The 24346-nt window shown below is 46.7% G+C and overlaps 1 protein-coding gene across 4 annotated transcripts in view; it reads right to left on the bottom strand.

Annotated features, from left to right (window-relative positions):
* Positions 1 to 19890, bottom strand: part of LOC112235288 (basal cell adhesion molecule) — a 107824-nt gene extending 87934 nt beyond the window's left edge. For 3 of the 4 annotated variants that reach the window (XM_042304895.1, XM_042304896.1, XM_042304898.1), the window contains exon 1: positions 19632 to 19890. In XM_042304895.1, coding sequence (XP_042160829.1) covers positions 19632 to 19701 — 70 coding nt within the window. In that variant the 5' untranslated portion in view covers positions 19702 to 19890. The remainder of the gene's footprint in view (positions 1 to 19631) is intronic. The other variant, XM_042304897.1, reaches the window with a different exon arrangement.
* Positions 19891 to 24346: the final 4456 nt, after the last annotated feature.

The following is a 24346-nucleotide window of genomic DNA, read 5'->3' as shown; positions in this document are numbered from 1 at the left end:
GATAAAGAGGTGGGGAGAGGGCGGGGGAGACAGGGAGAGACGTTGATAAAGAGGTGGGGAGAGGGCGGGGGGGACAGGGAGAGACGTTGATAAAGAGGTGGGAGAGGGCGGGGGGGAGACAGGAAGAGAGATTGATAAAGAGGTGGGGAGAGGGAGACAGGAGAGAGATTGATAAAGAGGTGGGGAGAGGGCGGGGGGAGACAGGGAGAGACGTTGATAAAGAGGTGGGGAGAGGGCGGGGGGGGAGACAGGGAGAGAGGTTGATAAAGAGGTGGGGAGAGGGCGGGGGGGAGACAGGGAGAGAGGTTGATAAAGAGGTGGGGAGAGGGCGGGGGGAGACAGGGAGAGAGGTTGATAAAGAGGTGGGGAGAGGGCGGGGGGGAGACAGGGAGAGAGGTTGATAAAGAGGTGGGGAGAGGGCGGGGGGAGACAGGGAGAGGTTGATAAAGAGGTGGGGAGAGGGCGGGGGGGAGACAGGGAGAGGTTGATAAAGAGGTGGGGAGAGGGCGGGGGGAGACAGGGAGAGACGTTGATAAAGAGGTGGGGGCGGGGGAGATAGGGAGAGATTGATAAAGAGGTGGGGAGAGGGCGGGGGGAGACAGGGAGAGAGGTTGATAAAGAGGTGGGGAGAGGGCGGGGGAGAGGGAGACAGGGAGACAGGTTGATAAAGAGGTGGGAGAGGGCGGGGGGGAGACAGGGAGAGGTTGATAAAGAGGTGGGAGAGGGCGGGGGGAGAGAGGGAGACAGGCTGATAAAGAGGTGGGAGAGGGCGGGGGAGACAGGGAGAGACGTTGATAAAGAGGTGGGGAGAGGGCGGGGGAGACAGGGAGAGACGTTGATAAAGAGGTGGGGAGAGGGCGGGGGGACAGGGAGAGACGTTGATAAAGAGGTGGGAGAGGGGGGGGAGACAGGAAGAGAGATTGATAAAGAGGTGGGGAGAGGGCGGGGGGACAGGAAGAGAGATTGATAAAGAGGTGGGGAGAGGGCGGGGGAGACAGGGAGAGACGTTGATAAAGAGGTGGGGAGAGGGCGGGGGGAGACAGGGAGAGAGGTTGATAAAGAGGTGGGGAGATGGCGGGGGGAGACAGGGAGAGAGGTTGATAAAGAGGTGGGGAGAGGGCAGACAGGGAGAGAGGTTGATAAAGAGGTGGGGAGAGGGCGGGGGAGACAGGGAGAGACGTTGATAAAGAGGTGGGAGAGGGCGGGGGAGGGAGACAGGGAGAGAGGTTAATAAAGAGGTGGGGAGAGGGCGGGGGGAGGGAGACAGGGAGAAAGGTTGATAAAGAGGTGGGGAGAGGGCAGGGAGACAGGATAGAGGTTGAAAAGAGGTGGGGAAGGGCACAACCAGGGAGAGGTTGATAAAGAGGTGGGGAGAGGGTGGGGGAGGGGAGAGGGGAGAGACATTGATAAAGAGGTGGGAGAGGGCGGGGGGAGACAAGGAGAGACATTGATAAAGAGGTGGGGAGAGGGCGGGGGAGAGGGAGACAGGGAGACAGGTTGATAAAGAGGTGGGAGAGGGCAGGGAGACAGGGAGAGAGGTTGATAAAGAGGTGGGGAGACAGACAAGGACATTGATAAAGAGGTGGGGAGAGGGCGGGGGAGAGGGAGACAGGGAGACAGGTTGATAAAGAGGTGGGAGAGGGCGGGGGAGACAGGGAGAGACGTTGATAAAGAGGTGGGGAGAGGGTGGGGGGAGGGGGGAGAGGGAGAGACATTGATAAAGAGGTGGGAGAGGGCTTTGATGAGGTGGGGAGGGCGGGGGAGGGGGAGACAGGGAGACAGGTTGATAAAGAGGTGGGAGAGGGCGGGGGAGACAGGGAGAGAGGTTGATAAAGAGGTGGGGAGAGGGCATGGGAGACAAGGAGGACATTGATAAAGAGGTGGGGAGAGGGCGGGGGGGAGAGGGAGACAGGGAGACAGGTTGATAAAGAGGTGGGAGAGGGCTGCAGACAGGGAGAGACGTTGATAAAGAGGTGGGAGAGGGCGGGGGGGAGAGGGAGACAGGTTGATAAAGAGGTGGGAGAGGGCGGGGGAGACAGGGAGAGACTTGATAAAGAGGTGGGGAGAGGGCGGGGGAGACAGGGAGGACGTTGATAAAGAGGTGGGGAGAGGGCGGGGGGGACAGGGAGAGACGTTGATAAAGAGGTGGAGAGGGCTGGGGAGACAGGAAGAGAGATTGATAAAGAGGTGGGGAGAGGGCGGGGGAGACAGGAAGAGAGATTGATAAAGAGGTGGGGAGAGGGCTTTTTTTGATAAAGAGGTGGGGAGAGGGCGGGGGGGAGACAGGGACTAGGTTGATAAAGAGGTGGGGAGAGGGCTTGATTTTCAAGAGGGCTTAGGGACGAGGGTTGATAAAGAGGTGGGGAGAGGGCTTGACAGGGAGAGACGTTGATAAAGAGGTGGAGAGGGCACAGGGAGAGAGGTTAATAAAGAGGTGGGGAGAGGGCGGGGGGAGAGGGAGACAGGGAGAGAGGTTGATAAAGAGGTGGGGAACCACACAGGGATAAGGTTGATAACGCAGAGGGGGGGGAGACAGGGAGAGACGTTGATAAAGAGGTGGGGAGAGGGTGGGGGAGGGGAGAGGGAGAGACATTGATAAAGAGGTGGAGAGCCTGGGGAGATGCAGGGAAGCCATAAAGAGGTGGGGAGAGGGCGGGGTGAGCTAGGAGAGACGTTAAAAGAGGTGGGGAGAGGGTGGGGGAGGGGGAGAGGGAGAGACATTGATAAAGAGGTGGGAGAGGGCAATCATTGATAAAGAGGTCAAGGAGAGACGTTATCACTGGGAGAGGGTTGAGCTCGAGGATTACAGGGAGATTTATTGATAAAGAGGTGTCCAGAGGGCCGGGGGAGACAAAGAGACGTTGATATAAGGTGGGAAGGGCAGACTGGGAGAGAGGTTGATAAAGGTGGGGAGAGGGGTTAACTGGGGAGACAGGGAGAGAGGTTATATAAGAATGGGGAGAAGACAGGGAGAGAGGTTGATATCTAGGGAGAAGACATTCATAAAGAGGTGGGGAGAGGGCTTATAAAAACACAAGATAGGTTGATTAAAACAGCACTAGGGTTATCTAGACAGGAGAGAGGAGCAAAAAAGTATAAAGAATCAGAGCACAGGGAGAGATTGATAAACAGCACTGGGGGCCAGACAGGGAGAGAGGTTGATAAAGAGGTCAGAGCATTGCAGGGAGAGAGGCTGACTTCAAGCCTATCAACTCCCAAGATGAGGCTGGTGTAACCGAAGTGAAATGGCTGGCTAGTTAGTGCGCGCTAATAGCGTTTCAAACGTCACTCTCTCTGAGCCTTCTAGTAGTTGTTCACCTTGCTCTGCATGGGTAACGCTGCTTCGATGTGGTGGCTGTTGTCCTTGTGTTGCTGGTTCGAGCCCAGGGAGGAGCGAGGAGAGGGACGGAAGCTATACTGTTACACTGGCAATACTAAAGTGCCTATAAGAACATCCAATAGTCAAAGGTTAATGAAATACAAATGGTATAGAGGGAAATAGTCTTATAATTCCTATAATAACTACAACCTAAAACTTCTTACCTGGGAATATTGAAGACTCATGTTAAAAGGAACCACCAGCTTTCATATGTTCTGATGTTCTGAGCAAGGAACTGAAACGTTAGCTTTCTTACATGGCACATATTGCACTTTTACAACACTTTGTTTTTGCATTATTTAAACCTAATTGAACATGTTTCATTATTTACTTGAGGCTAAATTGATTTTATTGATGTATTATATTAAGTTAAAATAAGTGTTCATTCAGTATTGTTGTAATTGTCAATATTACAAATAAATAAATAAAAATCGTCCGATTAATCGGTATCGGCTTTTTTGGTCCTCCAATAATCGGTATCGGTATCGGCTTTGGAAAATCATATTCGGTCGACCTCTAGTCCGCATCGTTCATTACCATGGCTACGGAGACACCCAGTGGGGTGGGGCTTTAGGGAGGGTTATGAGAATAATAGGATGCTGTTTTAGTGGTACCTTGTGTTCTCCCTCTCTCAATCTGGGCCCTAAACCTTCCATGTCCTTTTCCTATACCATTCCCCCTTAATGAACTTTAACATTATCACCGTGATCCATCCGTCCAGGGAGAAAGCAAGATGGACGCCCATAAGGGGCATTTCAATTACTTTAGTCCTTCATAACAACAGGCATGAATCAATTAGGAGTCTCTTAAGTCCAACATCACTGGTGGAATTACCATCCATCACATAGATCAGATGGGCAAGTCATTTTGAATCATTTAGCATTACGGAGTCGTAACCGAAATTGGATCCTATCGATTCAATATTAAATATGATTTTGGACAACGCAAGATAGTTCTTCCTAGTGCTGGGTTGGATCAGATTAAATCAACTATGAAATGATATGATACTCTACTTATGTAGCATCACAGTAATATAAACTAATAAAAGAGAAATCTAGGTATTCAATTCAGTTCTGTGCTTCGAAGACCATACACTCAGAAAGACAATAAGAGCCAAATCTGGCACAGACATGTTCATTGAAGAAGACCCCTTAGGCCTTAAACAGATCTGTACAATAACAACAAGCTCAAGGCTTTCCTCTGTGGGTGAGATGACATAGAGTGAGAGACAGACAGACAGACAGACAGACAGACAGACAGACAGACAGACAGACAGACAGACAGACAGACAGACAGACAGACAGACAGACAGACAGACAGACAGACAGACAGACAGACAGTGACAGACAGACAGACAGACAGACAGACAGACAGTGTGAGACAGAGTGAGACAGAGTGAGAGAGTGTGTAGGAGAGGGTGAGAGAGAGAGAGAGGGTGAGAGAGAGAGTGACAGTGAGAGAGTGAGAGAGAGAGAGAGAGAAAGAGAGAGAGAGAGAAAGAGAAAGAGAAAGAGAAAGAGAAAGAGAGAGAAAGAGAGAAAGAGAGAAAGAGAGAGAGAAAGAGAGAGAGCGTGGTCCTGGGGCTCTGTTCACAAACACAAACACATCCCAGGACAGCAGCACAATTAGACCCAACCAAATCATGAGAAAACAAAAAACAGAGAGTACACAGTGGCAGAATACCTGACCACTGTGACTGACACAAAATTAAGGAAAGCTTTGACTATGTACAGACTCAGTGAGCATAGCCTTGCTATTGAGAAAGGCCACCATAGGCAGACATGGCTCTCAAGAGAAGACAGGCTATGTGCTCACTGCCCACAAAATGAGGTGGAAACTGAGCTGCACTTCCTAACCTCCTGCCCAATGTATGACCATACTAGAGAGATATATTTCCCTCAGATTACACAGATCCACAAAGAATTCAACCAGTGAAGAACAAACACCATATTTATGCTTATTTATTTTCCCTTGTGTACTTTAACCATTTGTACATTGTTACAACACTGTATATACACATAATATGACATTTGTAATGTCTTTATTGTTTTAAAACTTCTGTATGTGTAATGTCAACTGTTAATTTTTATTGTTTATTTCACTTTTGTATATTATCTACCTCGCTTGCTTTGGCAATGTTAACACATGTTTCCCATGCCATGAGAGTGAGTGTGAGTGAGTGAGTGAGTGAGTGAGTGAGTGAGTGAGTGAGTGAGTGAGTGAGTGAGTGAGAGAGAGAGACAGAGAGAGACAGAGAGAGAGAGAGAGACACAGAGAGAGAGAGAGACACAGAGAGAGAGAGAGACACAGAGAGAGAGAGAGAGAGAGAGAGAGAGAGAGAGAGAGAGAGAGAGAGAGAGAGACAGAGAGAGAGAGAGAGAGAGACACACAGAGAGAGAGAGAGAGAGAGAGAATGCCATAGAGTGAAAGCTCAGACTGTCTGCCAACTCTTATTGAGAAATGACATGTCAGTTAACTGTGTTATCTGTGGGAATCACCGGCACTTCGAACCCTTCCGGCCTAATTACCGTTATTTATTAGTGGGAATGTCAATCAAACTTGGAATGAAATCACGATCTGAGACCTCCCGCTGTCACCCTGCTGTGGATCCTATTGTGGTGGTGATTAGCAACAGACGGTCCAGGCACTCATCTCTGATCTGTCTCTGGCATAGAGAAGAGATGGAGAGGGACAGAGGAGGACAGGAAAGATGGAGGAGAGGAGTGTGATAGACAGGAGTAACAGTGTAAGAGGGACAGAGGGGTAGAGTGGTGAAAGAGAGAGAAAGAGAGGGGTGTGATAGAGGTAAATGGGTAGAGAAGGTAAGACAGACAGATAAAATGTGAACTGTAAATGAAGAGAAAGACAGATAGAAGAGAGAGAAAGACAGATAGAAGAGAGAGAAAGACAGGTAGAAGAGAGAGAAAGACAGGTAGAAGAGAGAGAAAGACAGAAGAGAGAGAAAGACAGATAGATAGATAGAAGAGAGAGAAAGACAGATAGAAGAGAGAGAAAGACAGATAGAAGAGAGAGAAAGACAGGTAGAAGAGAGAAAGACAGAAGAGAGAAAGACAGAAAAGACAGATAGAAGAGAGAAAGACAGGTAGAAGAGAGAGAAAGACAGATAGAAGAGAGAGACAGAGAAGAGAAGACAGATAGAAGAGAGAGAAAGACAGATAGAAGAGAGAGAAAGACAGGTAGAAGAGAGAGAAAGACAGGTAGAAAGACAGACAGGTAGAAGAGGGAGAAAGACAGGTAGAAGAGAGAGAAAGACAGGTAGAAGAGAAGAGAAGAGGGAGAAGACAGATAGAAGAGAGAGAAAGACAGATAGAAGAGAGAGAAAGAGGTAGAAGAGAGAGAAAGACAGATAGAAGAGAGAGAAAGACAGGTAGAAGAGAGAGAAAGACAGATAGAAGAGAGAGAAAGACAGATAGAAGAGAGAGAAAGACAGATAGAAGAGAGAGAAAGACAGATAGAAGAGAGAGAAAGACAGGTAGAAGAGAGAGAAAGACAGGTAGAAGAGGGAGAAAGACAGGTAGAAGAGAGAGAAAGACAGATAGAAGAGATAGAAAGACAGATGAGAGAGAAAGAGGTAGAAGAGAGAGAAAGACAGATAGAAGAGAGAGAAAGACAGGTAGAAGAGAAAGAAAGACAGGTAGAAGAGAGAGAAAGAGGTAGAAGAGAGAGAAAGACAGATAGAAGAGAGAGAAAGACAGATAGAAGAGAGAGAAAGACAGGTAGAAGAGAGAGAAAGACAGGTAGAAGAGAGAGAAAGAGGTAGAAGAGAGAGAAAGACAGATAGAAGTGAGAGAAAGACAGATAGAAGTGAGAGAAAGACAGGTAGAAGAGAGAGAAAGACAGGTAGAAGAGAGAGAAAGACAGGTAGAAGAGGGAGAAAGACAGGTAGAAGAGAGAGAAAGACAGATAGAAGAGAGAGAAAGACAGGTAGAAGAGAGAAAGACAGGTAGAAGAGAGAGAAAGACAGATAGAAGAGAAAGACAGATAGAAGAGAGAGAAAGACAGGTAGAAGAGAGAGAAAGACAGGTAGAAGAGAGAGAAAGACAGGTAGAAGAGAGAGAAAGACAGATAGAAGAGAGAGAAAGAAAGAGGTAGAAGAGAGAGAAAGACAGATAGAGAGAGAGAAGACAGGTAGAAGAGAAAGAAAGACAGGATGAGAAGAAAGAGAGAAAGAAAGAAAGACAGATAGAAGAGAGAAAGAAAGACAGATAGAAGAGAGAAAGACAGATAGAAGAGAGAAAAGACAGGTAGAAGAGAAAAAGACAGGTAGAAGAGAGAGAAAGACAGGTAGAAGAGAGAGAAAGACAGATAGAAGAGATAGAAAGACAGATGAGAGAGAAAGACAGAAGAGAGAGAAAGACAGATAGAAGAGAGAGAAAGAGATAGAAGAGAGAGAAAGACAGATAGAAGTGAGAGAAAGACAGGTAGAAGAGAGAGAAAGACAGGTAGAAGAGAGAGAAAGACAGGTAGAAGAGAGAGAAAGACAGGTAGAAGAGGGAGAAAGACAGGTAGAAGAGAGAGAAAGACAGGTAGAAGAGAGAGAAAGACAGATAGAAGAGAGAGAAAGACAGATAGATGAGAGAGAAAGACAGGTAGAAGAGAGAGAAAGACAGGTAGAAGAGAGAGAGAGACCGATAGAAGAGAGAGAATACATGAGTATTCACACCCCCTTGCTATGACACTCCAAACTGAGTTCAGGCATATTCCGTTTCCTCTGATCATACTTGAGATGTTGCTACAACTTGATTGGAGTCCACCTGTGGCCAATAAAATAGTTTGGACATGATTTAGAAATGCACCTTTCTGTATAAGATCCCACAGGTGACAGTGCATGACAGAGCAAAAACTATACCATGAAGTCCAGGGAACTGTCCGTAGAGCTCCAAGAGAGAATAGTGATGAGGCATACATCTGGGCAAGGGTATAAAACCATTTCTAGTGTTGAAAGGTTCCAAGAGCACACTGGTCTCCAAAAAATAGGGAACTACCCAGACTCTGCCTAGAGCAGGCTGTCCAACCAAACTGAGCAACTGGGCAAGACGGACCATGGTCAGGGAGGAGAACAAAAACCTGCCTGTTCACACCACTCAGAGAGGCTGCTGCATACACTGAGACCCAATCACTGGCTACTTTAATAAATGGATCACTAGTCACTTTAAACAATGCCACTTTTTAAATAATGGCACTTTAATAATGTCTACACATTTGACATTACTCATCTCATATGTATATACTGTATTTTATACCATCTTGGCTATGACGCTCTGCCATCGCTCCTCCACATATTTATATGCACATATTCTCATTCACCCTTTTAGATTTGTGTGTATTAGGTAGTTGTTGTGGAATTGTTAGATTACTTGTTAGATATTACTGCACTGTTGGAATTAGAAGCACAAGCATTTCGCTACACTCTAAATAACATCTGCTAACCATGTGTATGTGACCAATAAAATGTTATTTGATTTGACAAAGTATTGCCTCACGGGTGTGAATACTTATGTAAATTAGATATTTCTGTATTTCATTTTCAATAAATTTGTAAAAATGTCTAAAAACATGTTTTCACATTGTCATTATGGAATATTGTGTGTAGATGGATGAGAAAAAAAATATTTTTCATTCATTTGTTATTCAGGCTGTAACACAACAAAATGTGTAACTGGTCAAGGGGTATGAATACTTTCTGAAGGTACTGTATGTAAGACAGAGAAAGGGGTTAAGGAGGTGAGAGAGGTAGAGAGATAGAGAGGTGAGAGAGGTAGAGGTAGAGGTAGAGAGAGAGAGGTAGAGAGGTAGAGAGGTAGAGAGGTGGTAGAGGTAGAGAGGTGAGAGAGGTAGAGAGGTGAGAGAGGTAGAGCGGTAGAGAGGTGAGAGAGATAGGGAGGTGAGAGAGGTAGAGAGGTGAGATAGGTTGAGAGGTAGAGAGGTGAGAGAGATAGAGAGGTGAGAGAGGTAGAGAGGTAGAGCGGTAGAGGGGTGAGAGTGGTAGAGAGGTAGAGAGGTGAGAGAGGTAGAGAGGTAGAGAGGTAGAGCGGTAGAGAGGTGAGAGTGGTAGAGAGGTAGAGTGGTAGAGAGGTAGAGGTGAGAGAGGTAGAGAAGTAGAGAGGTAGAGAAGTAGAGAGGTAGAGAGGTGAGAGAGGTACAGAGGTGAGAGAGATAGGGAGGTGAGAGAGGTAGAGAGGTAGAGAGGTAGAGGTGAGAGAGGTAGAGAGGTAGAGAAGTAGAGAGGTGAGATAGGTACAGAGGTGAGAGAGATAGAGAGGTGAGAGAGGTAGAGAGGTAGAGCGGTAGAGGGGTGAGAGTGGTAGAGAGGTAGAGAGGTTAGAGAGGTAGAGAGGTAGAGAGGTAGAGCGGTAGAGGGGTGAGAGTGGTAGAGAGGTAGAGAGGTTAGAGAGGTAGAGAGGTAGAGAGGTAGAGCGGTAGAGAGGTAGAGTGGTAGAGAGGTAGAGGTGAGAGAGGTAGAGAAGTAGAGAGGTAGAGAGGTAGAGAGGTACAGAGGTGAGAGAGATAGGGAGGTGAGAGAGATAGAGAGGTAGAGCGGTAGAGAGGTAGAGAGGTGAGAGAGGTAGAGAGTGGTAGAGAGGTAGAGAGGTGAGAGAGGTAGAGAGGTGAGAGAGAGCGGTAGAGAGTGGTAGAGAGGTAGAGAGGTGAGAGAGGTAGAGAGGTAGAGAGGTGAGTGAGGTTGAGAGGTTGAGAGGTAGAGGTGAGAGAGGTAGAGAGGTAGAGAGGTGAGAGAGGTAGAGAGGTAGAGAGGTTGGGAGGTGATAGAGTTAGAGAGGTAGAGAGGTGATAGAGGTAGAGAGGTAGAGGTAGAGAGGTAGAGGTAGAGAGGTAGAGGTAGAGAGGTGATAGAGGTAGAGAGGTAGGTAGAGAGGTAGAGGTAGAGAGGTAGAGAGGTGAGAGAGGTAGAGAGGTAGAGAGTTCGAGAGGTGAGATAGGTAGAGAGGTAGAGAGTTCGAGAGGTGAGATAGATAGAGAGGTAGAGAACACGCTGTGACTTGAGGAGGATATTAACTCTGTTTCTCTAACTCTATCCCACCACTGTCTGTCTCTGTTAAAGTCAAGTTCACACAGGCTTTATTGGCCATGGTGGAGAGAGAAGCTGTGGTCGTCCTGGGAGAGGAGCGGAGGTAAACTACACCTCCAACAAACAAAGACAGTGGGTTTCCTGCGGGCAGTCACATGACGAGCCTGTTCCTGTAGTGAACATACGATCTGTTTCCTGATGTTACACTACTGTACCTTCACTGTAGTGGACATAGATCTGTTCCCTGATGTTACACTACTGTACCTTCACTGTAGTTGACATACAATCTGTTTCCTGATGTTACACTACTGTACCTTCACTGTAGTGGACATACGATCTGTTTCCTGATGTTACACTACTGTACCGTCACTGTAGTGGACATACGATCTGTTTCCTGATGTTACACTACTGTACCTTCACTGTAGTGGACATACGATCTGTTTCCTGATGTTACACTACTGTACCTTCACTGTAGTGGACATACGATCTGTTTCCTGATGTTACACTACTGTACCGTCACTGTAGTGGACATACGATCTGTTTCCTGATGTTACACTACTGTACCTTCACTGTAGTGAACATACGATCTGTTTCCTGATGTTACACTACTGTACCTTCACTGTAGTGAACATACGATCTGTTTCCTGGTGTTACACTACTGTACCTTCACTGTGGTGGACATACGATCTGTTTCCTGATGTTACACTACTGTACCTTCACTGTAGTGGACATACGATCTGTTCCCTGATGTTACACTACTGTACCTTCACTCTCAGCTAACGCACCGGGAAGCCCCATTTCTCACAGAGAGCGACCTTAACTCAGACTTAGGAAATATGTATACTAGAGGTCGACCGATTATGATTTTTCAACGCTGATACCGATTATTGGAGGACCCCCCAAAAAAACCGATACCGATTAATCGGCCGATTTTTATGTATATATTTGTAATAATGACAATTACAACAATAGTGAATGAAAAATTCTATTTTATTTGAACTTAATATAATACATCAATAAAATCAATTTAGTCTCAAATAAATAATGAAACATGTTCAATTTGGTTTAAATAATGCAAAAACACAGTGTTGGAGAAGAAAGTTTAAAAAAAGAAAGTTCCACCTGTCCTCCTGTCCTCCTGTTCCACCGCTTCATCTCTCCTCCTGTTCCACCTGTCCTCCTGCCTCACCTGTCCTCCTGCGACCTATCCTCCTGCTTCATCTCTCCTCCTGTTCCACCTGTCCTCCTGCCCTGCACCTCCACCTCCCTCCTCCTCCTCCTCCTGCTCCTCCTCTCCTCCTGACCTCTCCTCCTGCTCCATCCTCCTGCGACCTGCTCCTCCTCCTCCTGCCCCATCTCTCCTCCTTCCATCTCTGCTCCATCTCTCCTCCTGCTCCACCTCTCCTCCTGTTCCATCTCTCCTCCTGCCCCATCTCTCCTCCTGCTCCACCTCTCCTCCTGTTCCATCTCTCCTCCTGCCCCATCTCTCCTCCTGCTCCTCCTCTCCGTGAATAATTTATATAGCAGGGTTTGTCAAACAGTGAGGTTAACCATGTCCAGCTAACCATTAACTACATTATAAAGCAGGAGAAATGTCTCACTCAGAGGAATGTATATGTTCTCCTTTAACAGAATGAGACAACATTGAACTGGAGATTGGAGATGAAAGAAGAAAAAATAGTAATAATAGTAGTAAATCCCTGCATCACACACACACACACACACAAACAGCTCTTTAGCCTGGTGAACTCTCTGTCACATTCCATGGAATGGCGATAAGATTGAAAAGAACCCCTGTTACACAACAACCATTTGTTGACCACTCCTTAAGCTTAACAGGGCTGCCACTGACTGACTGACGAGGGGCAAACAACTCACTCAGCAAGGGGTGCGTTCAAACACCCAACATCCACTCACACTCGCTCTCAAAACCTTAGTCTACCATGTAAAGACCACTCCCAAACACAGCTCTAATGCGAGTCCTGAAACAGCCATGTTGGTCAGGGGGGAAACACACAAGGTCCACTAACTGTCTATGCAGCCTTCCTCTAGTTCCCTCCTCAGCCTGTAGCATGCTGCATGGTGTGAAAGGACACAGGGTGGGAGAGGAGAGGGGTTTGTGTTTGAGAAGGGTTCTACAACTGCTGTTGAGGCAACTGTTGACGTCTGAGAAGCAACAGCTTGAGAAGCTCCCACAGGACCCAAGACCCAGCTCAGAACAGGCAGACAGACCCAAGACCCAGCTCTGAACAGGCAGACAGACCCAAGACCCAGCTCAGAACAGGCAGACAGACCCAAGACCCAGCTCAGAACAGGCAGACAGACCCAAGACCCAGCTCAGAACAGGCAGACAGACCCAAGACCCAGCTCAAAACAGGCAGACAGACCCAAGACCCAGCTCAGAACAGGCAGACAGACCCAAGACCCAGCTCAGAACAGGCAGACAGACCCAAGACCCAGCTCAAAACAGGCAGACAGACCCAAGACCCAGCTCAAAACAGGCAGACAGACCCAAGACCCAGCTCAGAACAGGCAGACAGACCCAAGACCCAGCTCAGAACAGGCAGACAGACCCAAGACCCAGCTCAGAACAGGCAGACAGACCCAAGACCCAGCTCAGAACAGGCAGACAGACCCAAGACCCAGCTCAGAACAGGCAGACAGACCCAAGACCCAGCTCAGAACAGGCAGACAGACAGGGAGACGGGGGGCGTCCAGAGGGGTTCGGGTTTCTTGTCTGCCGGTAAACTGATCCGCCCCGCAGATCATGGGGTTTTCCACAGACTTCCTAATTGGTATTCCTAATTCTGACTTTTCGCACGTGTGTGTGTGTGTGTGTGTGTGTGTGTGTGTGTGTGTGTGTGTGTGTGTGTGTGTGTGTGTGTGTGTGTGTGTGTGTGTGTGTGTGTGTGTGTGTGTGTGTGTGTGTGAACATGTGTGCATCTCCCTCTTTCAGTCTGGACAAACCAGGAACAACTGCTGACCAAGAAACACGAGTGGGGGTTGCCATGTTGTAGCGTGCAATAGATGGAATTTGTAGGCCATGATCCTTCCTCTCTCTCCCACTCTGCCTGACACATATTTATATGTAGCTCTAATAGCCAAACCCTCCTCTCTGTGTGTGCTGAATGCCTAAAAAGCCCCATGGATCCTGAATGAAGGCTCTTTGGCGCAGCATGTTTCTACTGCACTGCCAATCAATGCATCGGCAGCACTTAACCTTATCTTCCCAAATAACTTTTGAATCTTAAATGTTCCTTGCAATACAGCCCCCCAACCCCCATTCCTTCTCCTTTCAAAGCTGCACTTGAAATGACCTACGACCCCCCGGCCACCTCTCTTCACTATCATCATCATCTTTATCATCTTCCTCCCTTGAGACAACAAAACAATCGGGAACTGCAGTAACACAATAGTCAGCTGTAATCACCCCTCGTCCCATCCCTTGATCTCATCCTCTCTCATCCTCTCTCATCCTCTCTGTTTCCTTCCTCCCCTTAAAACCCCATGAAGCCACTAATAACAAGACAGCCTTGAAGCAGCAACCATGGAGAAATCAAAGGCACTAGTAGTCAGCTTCCTCTCTCCGTATCTCTCCCTAATCTCTCTCTGTCCCTCTAACCTCTCTCCCTCCCTCCCCAAACTCTCTCTGTCCCTCTCCTTCTCCTTGAACCCTGTAGTGTGTTTACTGTTTAAGACTGTTGTGTTGGATGGAATAGAACAGAGAGAGGGCGGGGAGAGAGAGAGAGAGAGAGAGAGAGAGAGAGAGAGAGAGAGAGAGAGAGAGAGAGAGAGAGAGAGAGAGAGAGAGAGAGAGAGAGAGAGAGAGAGAATAAAGAGAGAGAGAAGAGAGAGAGAGAGAGAGAGAGAGAGAGAGAGAGAGAGAATAAAAGAAAGAAAGAGAGAGAATGAACAAGAAAGGAGAGAAAGAGAGAGAGAAAGAAAGAGAACGAGAGAGAGAGAGAGAAAGACAGAGAGAGAGAGAGAGAGAGAGAGAGAGAGAGAGAGAAAGAGGTGAACAAACACTGGGATGTTTGCTGAGGAAACAGAGAGGGAAGGGGTGTGTCTTATTTTTAAGTAATTAAAAAATAAGTCCTAAAGCTGGGGTCAAACATCTCCCAGGTTGGATTTAAAAACATCCCAGGGCAGCACCCTATCCAACGCACACATCACAGCAGGACCTTCCTCCCAGTATCCTCTCTGGGCTGTGCACAATTGCAGTAGCTCCAAACACAACACAGTAAATCACCACAAACATCAATACACATCAATGACTCCCTCCAGTGAGCCACCATTACCCAAAACCAAAAAGGTCTAGAGCGAGGGAGGAGAAGAAGGGAGGATGGAGACAGAGGGAGAGAGATAGACAGGAGATAGGGTAAGAGAGAAATTAGAACAGTGACCAAGTTAATCCAAACTATTAAAGCATGTGTTTATGGATGTGTGTGTGTGTGTGTGTGTGTGGGTGTGTGTGGGTGTGTGTGTCCGCATCCCAGCATTCTAATCATGGCTCTAGCTGCTCTTTTTGAAGACCTTTGATGATATTAGGATGAAAAGCTCTGAGGAGTGTTTCTGTGAACCACATCCTCCGCTAACTGACTTCAAACTAGGATTAACCACGTGAAACCTGTCATTTCATACCCAGATGCCCACCGTTGCCTGCCTGCCTGCTGCCAATTCACCAACTGGGCTGTTAGAATTTCTCCCACTATGGGGTTTCACAGAGAACAAACCACAGAGAGATAAGAAAGAGCACTAGTTTGGATTTGAAAAGGTTAGGACGACTTAAACCCCGTCCACAGTAACGCTCATCCACTATCATGAGGATTTATGCAGAAAGCTTCATTGTTTCAATGTGGTCTACATGAACCCAGCAGAGAGTAACCACTACAGTGGCATATATCACATGAAAGGAAAGCTGCCAAACCACTGAAATGCGGTGGATGTATGAATGGACCACAGCTCAACCGGTGTAGTACAGTGTCTTGGTGGTGAATGGGGCCCAATAATGTAAAGTCTTGTGTGTTTTTGGATTAGCACCATTGTGTTGTGAAGAGGCAGCCCCTCTCTGCCAGAGAAACAATGTTTGAATGCACAGACACTCAGGACGAGCCCCAACCTGTCCATAGGAATACCACTCATTACTATAGGACCTCAGAGTTCAGCTCCGTCTCCATCTATCTCCCCTCTAACCCAAACCCAGTGGAGAAGCATGAATCACTAATAGCAGTCCCAGTGCTCCTGCACCTACAAAGGTAGGACCTTCATTTGAGCCAGTTTTCTACAGCAGGAAAACAATCCTGCAGCAACAGGAAATGGGAATTCTTAAGTGGATTATAATTAATGGACATTTTTGTAGGGGTTGATACATTTTTGTTAGGGCAAATTAAGTCTGACATTTCAGAGTAGAAATTACACACTTTAGAAGCCTTTTTAAAACTCAAATACACTACAAGTTTACATTTCCAGAAAATTCTCAGCAACAAAAGAGTGATCAAATTATGATCCTACATCTATCTGTACACCCCCAGGTTAAACGACAAAGGGGGCAAACACCAGCTCGCTCCCTCAAAACAGCCTTTATCGACCTGTCACTCAGAGTGGTGTTAGTTATCATTGTTTAGAGCTGTTGCACAATCAGCGGAATCTATATGGATCGCGTGTGTGTGTGTGTGTGTGTGTGTGTGTGTGTGTGTGTGTGTGTGTGTGTGTGTGTGTGTGTGTGTGAGTGCGCTAACTTAGAATACCATCAGCGCCCCTAACCCCCTTAAAAGAGCTTGAAGAAGCCCACTGGCTTTTATCTCCACTGGCTAAATGGCAGGCTTTTAATTTCTCTGCCCTAATACCATAATAATTACACATGGCAGCGGGGGGGGGGTTGATGCCGACGGGACAAGTAGAAATTAAAGCAAGGAAATGACTGGGGGAATTAAGGAGTTGATAGACAAAGGGTGGAAGCTCAGAGTTTCCTACAGCACCTTGAACTCAGCTGACGGCCTGTCTCCGCGATTCTCTCTGCCACCCTCCTCAGTGACCCACCCCCCACCTCACCCTTCCTCACCTGACCCCACCCTTCTCAGTGAACCCTCTCACCCTTCCTAACTCGACCCCACCCTTCTCAGTGAGCCCCCCCTCACCCTTCCTCACCCAACCCCCTGCCCTCTCACCACAAGAGAGCAAGGCTGAGACAGTACAGCCAGCGAACACTTTTAGGATGTGAAAGCAGCAAAAGCACCTTTCTACCAACAAAACCCACCAACATTTATCTAAACCCACACAACAAATTACAATAGACAACTGCTGTCACGCCCTGACCATAGAGAGCCCTTGTTTCTCTATGGTGTAGTAGGTCAGGGCGTGACTAGGGGGTATTCTAGTTTATCATTTCTATGTTGTGTTCTAGTTTATATTGTCTATGTTGGTGTTTTGTATGATTCCCAATTAGAGGCAGCCGGTAATCGTTGTCTCTATTTGGGGATCATATTTAAGTAGCTATTTTTCCCACCTGTGTTTGTGGGATATTGTTTCGCGTTTGTGCATCACGTAGTCACGTTTAGTTGTTCGTTTATTGATATATTTTGTTTTTGTTTCGGTTTCTCTTTGAATGAAATATGTGGAACTCAACATCCGCTGCGCCTTGGTCCCGTTCTTACGACAGCCGTGACAACTGCTGTACTACACGTGTTTTCCCCGACGGCAAGCTTCTGGAACTTCCAACACATCAAGTGCCTCAGAGCAAAGAACAGGTGTGATACAGTCATTTACTAGTTAAAAAGTAACTTTCCTAATCAGAAATAATCCTCAATCTGACAAATCTTTCTGATCCCTGTCTGGCATGACTTGGTTCTAGAAGTTTGGCTGTTGATGATTCTAACTCTGGGTGACATTGTATGGTATGCCGAGGGAGACATTTCCAACCTGTACGGTTCAACCGGTCACAGGTCAATTGCATTGCCGTCAGTACAGGCATGCAAAGCACACTGGGACAGTCTTGATGTCATCACCGCATATTTGTGTCACACACACTGTGTGGGGTGTTGTGTCCTGTGGTCCTTTTTGGTGCACCGTGGAATAGTTTTGTAGTGAGTGTGTAGCGTGTTATAGTTGTGTATGTGTGAGACAGTCTCCCACAGAGAAACCTGCTATTATTAGACAAATGAGCCAGAGGGAGGGAGGAGGGGTCGGGGGTGAGATTAAGGGAAGATAGGAGAGGGAGCATTCTTGTCCCCTTTTACAGTGAGAGAGAGGTGTACTGCACTAAAGTTTAGGGGAGTGCTGCAGGCGTGTCTTCGACCTGGACTGGTTGCTGTGGAGGCGGGGACTAGTGTTTCATACTGTCCTATGTACAGACTAAAGGGCCAGGGGTGGGGACTGGAAGAGCTAAGAACAGGAGCTCACTTAGCTACAATCAAGGGACCACCCACTGTTGTATCCAGCCTCCTACGTGAGGTACCAGGCCTTCCATTAGCTGGCTTTGGCTTTTAGTACAGACACCTGTTTAGTCTCAGACACACAGTCTACACAGTGGCATCATGAAGGACTGGGCTCATATACACACAGCCACAGCCACACAGCCCAGAGAACAACTGTCTCAAAGACCAGGTGAAGAGTGGATGGAGGGAGGAGGAGCAGGGGTGGAGAGGACAGGGGGTGGAGAGGACGGGTAGTGGAGAGGACAGGGGGTGGAGAGGACGGGGGGTGCAGAGGACGGGTGGTGGAGAGGACGGGTGGTGGAGAGGACAGGATAGTGGAGAGGTGGAGTGGAGATCTGAGAACGGTGTGGTAGAGGTTTAAAGGAAAAAGGGAGGGTTGCTGGAGAGAGTGAAGGATGGTGCAGAGAGAGGGATGAATGGAGCTGGAGAGACTGAGGGATGCAGAGAAAAGGAGGGATGGGTGTAGAGAGAGGGATGAATGGAGCTGGAGAGACTGAGGGATGCAGAGAAAAGGAGGGATGGGTGTAGAGAGAGGGAGGGGTGTTGCTGAACACCAGCCAGTTAAACTCAGGTAGGCAGAGATCCAGATTGGGGAGATAAAGAGGGGGATTTTTGATGGAGGAAAAAAAGAGAAAGACAGAAAGTTGCAGATAGATTTGATTTGATTTTAAAGATGATGAGTGAGAGGCAGTGGTGAGGGAGAGCAGTAGATAAGTATAGAGAAAGGGGGAGAGAGAAAGAGAGAGATGCAGTGCCTTGGCCAAATGGACACACCCCACCCTAAAAGACCAAACAGCCTACAGAACGGCACTCGTTATTTATATAACTCAACATGTATGTAGCCTAGTAACCGTTTTATCCATAAGAGACAAGAGAACAGTGGAGTGGAAAAACTAAATGATAGCGTTTGAAAGCATGAAACGTTGCTCAAATGTGGGGCAGATAATGCAAACTATAAATAAATCATAAGGTTAGTGTTATCTACCGGTAAGGTTGTGAGTAGGTCTACCCATAATTCATAAAGGCACACATATCAATCAATTGAATAACACTCGGTATAGTCCGAGGCACATCACACCCCATCCGACGCATTCTGAACAGCTAGCTCATTGATCATAGATCAAATACATAGCGGTCATTCCGGCCGAGACAGGCCGCCGGGGCTCAGCTACAGGCTACTGCAGTCCGTTGTGCGCTCGGAAGTGCACTCTGCTGCGGAGCAAGGGGTTCCCACACGGCTACAAAGGAAAAGTGCGGTCTGGGTTAACCCCTAAAACATCTCACGATTTAAACATGATCCGTCACTTCGTTCAAAATGTGCTGCGCATCAAAGAGTTGGCCTACATGTAAGTATTTTTTCTCTAATAATTTAAAAATAGTTCACTGACAAGTCCAGCATTTCTCCAGACACAAATGCCGAGATTTTCAAAGTCTCGATTTACACCTGTTATTTTGGCACCGACTGGCACTCAATAACAGGTTGTTTTCACATAAAGCGGGTGACAAGAACAAATTGCCAAAGGAAACAAAATATGCACAGGGTACAATAAAGTTGTATAACCCACTAACGCAAGTAGAACACTTTCGTAATGTGATACGCAGTCCATAGCCTACTATGATATAACGCACTGCGATAGTTGAAGGAGAAACAACCGTACAGGCAATGAAGAGATTCATAGCCTCCAGCCAAGAGGAATCAGCAGCAGTGGGCGAAAACAACATTTACTTTCTAATATAAAACAGACGGGGACGCGTGAAATCCAAGTCTTACCTTGCAATGAAAAGCAAAGCAGCAAGGTGCACGAGAGCGAAGCGCGTCCAAATGCTACCATCCCGTCCATGGCTCGATCTGTAACTTTTACAGTTGTATTTAGCTGTTTTTCTTTAGGTGTTTCTGTCGTTATGTATTTGTGGCAGCAGCAAGTCTTCAGTCGTCCAGAGTTGTTTCTCCCTCGCCCTCTCTCTCTCTCCGTCTCTCTCAATAAAGCGAGCGCTAACCCCCCCTCTCTCTCACAGCGAGAAATCTGATGCTTGTGGCAGTCTTGGTTGATGTATTTCCACAAAAGGTGACCCACGCCCCCTCCCTCTCTCTCTCTCTCTCCCTCCCGCTACACCTCAGTTGCCATGAAAATACTTGCTTTACTATTCACATATGCGTATATCGATGGTGGCGGAATAAAATAGATTTAAAAATAGATTTTCAAAAACAACATTAACACCGAAGTGGAAAGTAAAAACTCTTGCCAACTCCAAACACTATTTTTTGTTCCTTAGCCTTCAACGTCTATTATTAGGTTATTACAGATAATACATTAACAATATAGGCTAATGACATATATTTTTTATTTTCATTCATAACCAACAATAAGAACAATAATACACAACCTACTACCTTGTTAGTTAATATCAGCTGTGGATAAAATCAGATTCAGAATCATATAGTTGAAAATCTCCAGTCCGTTCATATTCGGCATTTTTTATAGCCTACACACATTAGTCTCCCTAGCCCAGCATAGCCTACACACAATAGTCTCCCTAGCCCAGCATAGCCTACACACAATAGTCTCCCTAGCCCAGCATAGCCTAGTCTCCCTAGCCCAGCATAGCCTACACACAATAGTCTCCCTAGCCCAGCATAGCCTACACACAATAGTCTCCCTAGCCCAGCATAGCCTACACACAATAGTCTCCCTAGCCCAGCATAGACTACACACAATAGTCTCCCAGCCCAGCATAGACTACACACAGTCTCCCTAGCCCAGCATAGACTACACACAGTCTCCCTAGCCCAGCATAGCCTACACACAATAGTCTCCCTAGCCCAGCATAGCCTACACACAATAGTCTCCCTAGCCCAGTCTCATAGCCTACACACAATAGTCTCCCTAGCCCAGCATAGCCTACACACAATAGTCTCCCTAGCCCAGCATAGCCTACACACAATAGTCTCCCTAGCCCAGCATAGCCTACACACAATAGTCTCCCTAGCCCAGCATAGCCTACACACAATAGTCTCCCTAGCCCAGCATAGCCTACACACAATAGTCTCCCTAGCCCAGCATAGCCTACACACAATAGTCTCCCTAGCCCAGCATAGCCTACACACAATAGTCTCCCTAGCCCAGCATAGCCTACACACAATAGTCTCCCTAGCCCAGCATAGCCCTACACACAATAGTCACACAATAGTCTCCCTAGCCCAGCATAGCCTACACACAATAGTCTCCCTAGCCCAGCATAGCCTCACACAATAGTCTCCCTAGCCCAGCATAGCCTACACACAATAGTCTCCCTAGCCCAGCATAGCCTACACACAATAGTCTCCACAATAGCCCAGCATAGCCTACACACAATAGTCTCCCTAGCCCAGCATAGCCTACACACAATAGTCTCCCTAGCCCAGCATAGCCTACACACAATAGTCTCCCTAGCCCAGCATAGCCTACACACAATAGTCTCCTACAGCATAGCCTAACACAATAGTCTCCCTAGCCCAGCATAGCCTACACACAATAGTCTCCCTAGCCCAGCATAGCCTACACACAATAGTCTCCCTAGCCCAGCATAGCCTACACACAATAGTCTCCCCCAGCATAGCCTACACACAATAGTCTCCCTAGCCCAGCAGTCTCCCTATAGCCTACACACAATAGTCTCCCTAGCCCAGCATAGCCTACACACAATAGTCTCCCTAGCCCAGCATAGCCTACACACAATAGTCTCCCTAGCCCAGCATAGCCTACACACAATAGTCTCCTAGCCTACACACAATAGTCTCCCTAGCCCAGCATAGCCTACACACAATAGTCTCCAGCCTACAGCATAGCCCTACACACAATAGTCTCCCTAGCCCAGCATAGCCTACACACAATAGTCTCCCTAGCCCAGCATAGCCTCACACAATAGTCTCCCTAGCCCAGCATAGCCTACACACAATAGTCTCCCTAGTCTCCCTAGCCCAGCATAGCCTACACACAATAGTCTCCCTAGCCCAGCATAGCCTACACACAATAGTCTCCCTAGCCCAGCATAGCCTACACACAATAACAACCCAGCAGACTAGTTTAGTATACTCATACGATTCATTCCTAGACATGTCATCCATTCTCCTTCAGGCATTTTGCTTACTAACCCCCATAGGCAATTCATGGATATGGGAGGGATAAGTGGCTTATAACAATATAATTCCAACTTGAATTCATTGAGTGTGTATTCTGTGACCTGGAGTTGGTTTTGGTTCAATCTGCTATACACTGGGAGGTTAGGAAGTATATACAAAGTCTGTGAACTACGAGACAGAGTGATCTGTGTAGGATGTAGACTACTGTGGAGACTTAAATAACCAGGAGTGTCTACTGGTAATACTTGTTCCACGCAGAGCAGTTGACTTTTAACACACATTGCTGGGATGGTTGGGCCAAAACAGCTGTCTGATATATGATATTTGTTTTCCCCTGTGGAAGTGGAGATGGGATACGCTTCACTCACACACATCACTCACACACCTCACTCACACGACAACAGGGAGGGGTCTGCAATCTGATGTGCATAGTAGGCTCCACACACACACACAAACGCACAAACACACACAAACAAACACTAGTGTAGTTACACCAGTGATCCACTGAGGGACACGAGCAGCGGTTTATACTTACAGCGTGATGGGTGATGGGACAGCCATGTCATTACCATGGTGATGCACACACGGCCATGACACCAGAAGGAAAGCACCTTTCCCACACTCTGCACTCAGTAATATCAATAACACTAGTCATCTCAGATATTGACCGCTCTGAGTTATCTGTGGCGTGTTGGAGATGGGTCAGAGAGACAGAGACACCGAGATAAGCTCAGCCTAAACCTAGATGCTTGTGCTGAGCTGAGCTGATATCAGGGTGAAGGGGAGTAGTGGGTAACCTAGTGATTTACTATGTCCTTACCTAATGGACTCCTGCAGGATGGGAGAGAAGAGGATAGCATTCTGGTGCACAGCCTCTCTCTGACCCCATTCTAAGCCCCTCACTATGCAGAGGTAGTCAGCTTGGGTATTTATTTTTGTATTTATTTGTTTATTTTATATTTATTTGTATTTATTTATTATGGATCCCCATTAGCTGCTGCTTTACTCTTCCTGAGGTCCAGCAAAATTGAGGCAGTTTATAAAATGTTAAAAACATTACAATACATTCACAACACACAGTGTGCCCTCAGGCCCCTACTCCACCACTACTGCATATCTACAGTACTAAATCCATGTGTATGTAGAGTGTGTATGTTAGTGTGTGTGTATGTATGTGTCTGTGCCAATGTGTGTGTTGCTTCACAGTCCCCGCTGTTCCATAAGTTGACTGCCATACTCACTGGTGTGGTTCACCTTTGGTTTGAACTTGTGTAATACTACAGTCTATGTCGCGTCTGCTATACACCCTGTACACCCATGGGACCTGACACCTTTTCATGTATCGCTTTCTCTTTCGCGGGGAACTGGGGATACCAGAATACTAGGACTATAATCTTTGAAAGGGTGCTATTTGTAACCAAAAATGTTTTTTTATCTGAACTGATAGAGGCCTATCTGGAACCTTTTTCAGAGGGTTCTCCGACAGGGACAAATGGTTCTACATAGCACTCTTTTCTTCTGAGAGTACCTGACAGGGAGTTGGTACAGGTTGGTACAGCTGATCACGTAGTGCTCTTGTTTCAATTCTGAGCACACTAACAGTATTAGAGGGCTTCTGGTTAATGTGAGTCATAGTAGACAGTATCACTGCCTGGAAAAGAGCTGAGTGATCCTCCGTTAAGTCTGTGCCAAGACCAGAGATGAGAGAGTGAATGAGAAGGGAGATGATTTTGTCAGATGTCATCTATCCTATAATACTAAAGGAAGACATAAGGATTCACCTGAGCTCATAGTCTCCTCTCTCATTTCCTCATTTCTCTTAACCTACATATTTCTGTCTTTCCCAGAGGCTATATGTTAACTATCCTCTGGAATTAAAGAACCCAACCACCTCTTATATCCTCTCCTCATTATTCTTTCATTTGATCCCTTCCTTCCTTTGTACTACCCCCCTCTATACCTGTGTCTTTATCCCCCAGCTTTACCCTAAAGTTTCACCATCACCTATTATATTGGGAACCAGAGGTTCTTTGTGGAACCAAAACGTGTTCAATATGATCCAAAAATAGTTCTATCTGGTACCTTTTTTTCAGAGGGTTCTCCTACAGGGACAATTGGTTCTATAGGGCACTCTGTTTTTTCTGAAAGTGTACATGAACACACTTTAACCTCTATCGGATTTAGATATGTCATTTTAGGTGAAAATTGGGGGGGGGGGTGGTCCGATCCTTAAGAGGTTTTAAATCTCCAAAATATTTCTTTTAATGTTATATTTACATTGTTTAGTCGTTAAACAGATACTCTTATCCAAAGAGACATGGTTATGTTTAGGCTTCCGATAAGTGCATTCCACTAAGGTCAGTGAG

Source organism: Oncorhynchus tshawytscha, linkage group LG23 (assembly GCF_018296145.1).
Source record: "Oncorhynchus tshawytscha isolate Ot180627B linkage group LG23, Otsh_v2.0, whole genome shotgun sequence".
Taxonomy (NCBI): Eukaryota; Metazoa; Chordata; class Actinopteri; order Salmoniformes; family Salmonidae; genus Oncorhynchus; species Oncorhynchus tshawytscha.
Note: the sequence above shows the minus strand (reverse complement) of the source record. Positions and strands in the feature narration are given on the sequence as shown.